At 51.1% G+C, this 4,303-nt stretch overlaps 1 protein-coding gene across 1 annotated transcript in view; it reads left to right on the top strand.

Moving 5' to 3' along the window:
- Positions 1 to 1,997, top strand: part of LOC142990604 (B-cell lymphoma/leukemia 11B-like) — a gene marked incomplete at its 5' end in the record, with an annotated part of 2,004 nt that extends 7 nt beyond the window's left edge. The window contains 2 exon segments of the mRNA XM_076140443.1: positions 1 to 1,039; positions 1,041 to 1,997. The exon segment at positions 1 to 1,039 is cut by the window's left edge and continues 7 nt beyond it. Coding sequence (XP_075996558.1) covers positions 1 to 1,039; positions 1,041 to 1,997 — 1,996 coding nt within the window.
- Positions 1,998 to 4,303: the final 2,306 nt, after the last annotated feature.

Genomic DNA, 4,303 nt, shown 5'->3' with positions numbered 1-4,303 from the left:
GATGGAACCTTCCAGTTACATCTGTACCACGTGTAAGCAGCCCTTCCCCAGCGCCTGGTTCCTCCTGCAGCACGCTCAGAACATCCACGGCATCCGTATCTACCTGGAGTCCAACCTCTCCAGCACCGCCCTCACCCCACGCATGGCCATGCCTCCCCCCATGGGCAACGATTCCATCCCCCAGTCCCCCCTCGCCAACTTCCTGGGTGACAATAACCCCTTCCACCTCCTGAGGATGACGGGCCCCCTGCTCCGGGAGCCTCCTCCTGGCTTTGTGGAGAGCCGCCTCCCCAACACGCCCCCCTTTGTCAGCCCGCCGCCCCGCCATCATCTGGACCCCCATCGGTTGGAACGTCTTAGCGCAGAGGAAATGGGTCTGATCTCCCAGCACCCGAGTGCCTTTGAGCGGGTGATGCGTCTGACGCCCATGGCCATGGAGTCCCAGTCCATGGACTTCTCCCGACGGTTGCGAGAGTTGGCGGGAAACAACAACAGCACCACGCCGCCGTTGTCACCCGGCAGGGGCAACCCTGTGCACCGCCTGCTAAACGCTAACCCCTTCCAGACGGGGCCGAAGTCGCCCTTCCTGAGCACGCCTCCCTTACCGCCCATGCCTCCGAACAGCACCACCCCCCCCCAGACGCAGAACAAGGTCAAGTCCTGTGAGTTCTGTGGTAAAACCTTCAAGTTCCAGAGCAACTTGGTGGTGCACAGACGCAGCCATACTGGAGAGAAACCATACAAGTGCCAGCTGTGCGACCACGCCTGCTCTCAGGCCAGCAAGCTCAAACGCCACATGAAGACACACATGCACAAAGCCGGGTCCCTGACCGGCCGCTCGGACGACGGACTGTCCGCCACCAGCTCACCGGAGCCGGGCACCAGCGACGTCACGGGCGAGGGCATGAAGAACCGCGACGGGGACTTCCAGGGTGAGGGCAACGAGGAGGAAGAGGAGGAGGAGGAAGAGGAGGAACTGGAGAACGAGAGTCGACCAGAGTCCAACTTCAGCATGGAGTCAGAATTCTTCAGGAACAGGGGAGAACGGTATGAAGCCGCCCTCGGAGGAGAAGTCCTCGCTTTCCCTTGAGAAGATCGTGGAAGGGGCGGGGCTCAACTCCATACAGCAGTACAATAATTTGATTGTTGACAATCGTAAACGGATGGCCTTCAACAAGAGGAGCTCAGACGGCCAACGCGACACCGGGGACGAAGACTCTGTGATGGAGGAGCTGAACCGCCACCAGCAGGAAGAGAGGACAACAATGAACGGGCGGAGCTGCGTCTCCGGCGACTCTTTCTCAGGCCTCTTCCCCCGTAAGCCCACGCCCATCACAAGCCCCAGCCTGTCTAACTCCTCCAACAAGAGGATCAAGATTGAGAAGGACTTGGACATTCCCCCGCCGCCCCACATCCCCTCTGAGAACGTCTACTCTCAGTGGTTGGTGGGATACGCCGCCTCTCGCCACTTCATCAAAGACCCTTTCTTAGGCTTCACCGACTCCAGACAATCGCCCTTCGCCACCTCCTCCGAGCACTCGTCCGAGAACGGCAGCCTGCGCTTCTCCACGCCTCCGGGCGACTTGCTGGACGGCGGCCTCTCCGGTCGCAGCGGCACGGCCAGCGGGGGCAGCACGCCTCACCTGGCCGGCTGCCCCGGACCGGGCCGACCCGGTTCTAAGGACAGCAGGAGGTGCGACACCTGCGAGTACTGCGGTAAAGTGTTCAAGAACTGTAGCAACCTCACGGTGCACCGGCGCAGTCACACCGGCGAGAGGCCGTACAAGTGTGACCTGTGCAACTATGCCTGCGCCCAAAGCTCTAAGCTCACACGCCACATGAAGACACACGGCCAGATGGGTAAGGAGGTGTACCGCTGTGACATATGCCAAATGCCCTTCAGCGTCTACAGCACTCTGGAGAAACATATGAAAAAGTGGCACGGGGAACATTTGATGACCAACGAGGTCAAAATCGAACAAGCAGAGAGAGCCTGAGTCCGGCTTCCTGTTTACCGCTCTGCAACACTTTGAATTAAAAAAGAGACGACCCGGGGAAGCTGGATACTCCGTCTGAAATCGGACTTCTTTGGGTTGATTTTGTGTTTTTGCCTAAGAAACTGCCAACTGAGAAAAAGAGAGAAGACAAAGTGAGAGGAAGAGTTCAGCTGTCTAACTGCCTCATGGGGGCGTGTTCCTTTCTAATCAATCAGTCAGTTGAGTTATATGTGGAGCCTTTAACTGTGCAATAATTTCTGTATTTATTGGATTTTGTACTTTGGCATGTGCAGGTATGTTTTTTATTTAGGTGTTTTTCAATTTTTAAAATTTTTATTCTAATTTAAAATTTTAAGTGATACTGCAGTGATTTCACTACATTTCCTGATCTTCATCTCCGTCACCTCTGACCTCTGTGTGTTCCTCTGTCAGTGTGTAGATGTTCTCCTCCTCCTCTTCAGGTCTGTAGGTCTCTGATGGACCCTTATGGAACCATGATCACGTGTTAGAGCCTCTAAAGCTCCTCTACATGAAGAATATAGATGTGAGGAGGTGTGAGCCTCATTACATCATCACACAGCTCACTGAGTGAACCCAGGAGATATGTTGAGCTTTTATTGTGGAGGGCAGAACTTCTATGTTTGTGCTGTAGAAGAAGAAACAACCACATGGATCTATAAGAGTCCATTAACCTACAGAGAGACCTACAGAGCTGAGGAGAAGAAGAACATCTACACACACACACACACACACACAACACACACACACACAGGGGCAGTTTGTACCTACATTTCCTCAGAGTCATGAAGTGTTGTCAGATCTCTGCAGTGTCACTTCCTCCCACATTAGCCTGAGGTTTGTTTAGAGGACTGAGTCCCAATTTAATTCATCGTTTTTGGCCGCTGCTTGTAGGAAATTGTATATTTAAGCTAAAGGTGTGATTTCTTGAAGAGAAGCTGAATTCAATCTTCAATTTGAAAGTGGCGTTACTGAGAATGTTAGAATTAGTCTATTTTGTGTGATGATGATGATGATGATGATACGCGGACAACAATCCTTTGGCATTGTAGCATGAACTGACTCTAAAACATGTCAATATAATTGGATATGTAGCACTGAGTGTCATATTTGACAGTAAAGGTCAAAGAGGATCCCCAGGTTGATGAACCCTGACTCCTCCACAGGTCCAACATAAGGCAGCTGCTGTGGGTACGTAGTGCCACGCCCCCCCCCCCCCCCCCCACTACGCTACAACTACCATTCCTCATTCCTGCTCTCCACACACACGTGACCTACATTCATGCATCCACATATTATATTCAGCTTGAAGCCATACGATCCAGGCTTATTGTCTTATTTATTAGGAGTAAACTGAGCGTGAAGCCATGCAAAGTGGGAGGAGTTAACACAGCGACATCTCAGGGTGAGCCTTAGACCACTTTGCTTTATTTACACATTCTTCTTCCCGTTCAGTAAAAAACAGCTTCTTTTCCATTTCACCCTGTGTTCTTAGAAACAGGAAGTGACTCCTCCTACAGCACTTCCTGTCCCCTGAGCCACGTTTCTCTTCACAGGTGAGCTGGGAGGAAGTTCATCACTGAGATCAAGCCTGTGTGAGGTCATGTGACCCAGGTCAACTTGACCCCAGCTCACCTACTGATGTCCAAACTTCAGATTCATTTCAAAATTAGGAGACGATTGATATTTGAGGCCCTGGGGGGTAAATTCATAAAAGGTTAGAAGAAGAACACAGCAGCATTATTGATCCATCATGAACATGGACGCGTCATGTGAGACTTCCTCTGCAGAGAGAGAGGGCAGATCTAAGAAAGTAAAACAGTGAATCCCATTCATATCAATCAAATGGATGTCAGCTTTAATTTGAAAATGGATCTGATAAAATCCTGTAAGGTAAAGTAAAGCTTGATTGATTGATTGATTGTACCTGGAGTGTTTACCATACAAATACAAGCACAATATTAATAAAAACAGGCGTGTGTTGTATTGAACAACACACTGCAGTTTTGCTCGGCCACAGCGTTGCGTTACCACTGAGTGACGACGGATCGGCTGCTGCTCACTTCAAAGACGAGCTCACCTGTCTCTTCATCCTTCAGTTGAATGAATCTCCATTTACCTCATAAGGACCTCAAACCCGAGGCGTTAGCTTCTCTTGTGTCCTGTCGCAGGTGTGAGACCCCTCAGTCCACACAGACGCACAGTTTGCATCTTAGCGTCTCAACAAATGACACAATGTCTCAGTAAGTTTGAGCCAAACTCAGATTTAAAGCCTCACTCCACTGTTC

This window comes from Genypterus blacodes, unplaced genomic scaffold (assembly GCF_046128005.1).
Source record: "Genypterus blacodes isolate CSIRO-AG114 ecotype Tasmania unplaced genomic scaffold, CSIRO-AGI_Gbla_v1 ptg000615l_1, whole genome shotgun sequence".
Lineage (NCBI taxonomy): Eukaryota > Metazoa > Chordata > Actinopteri > Ophidiiformes > Ophidiidae > Genypterus > Genypterus blacodes.
The sequence above is the reverse complement of the archived record's forward strand: the minus strand, read 5'-3'. Positions and strand labels throughout refer to the sequence as shown.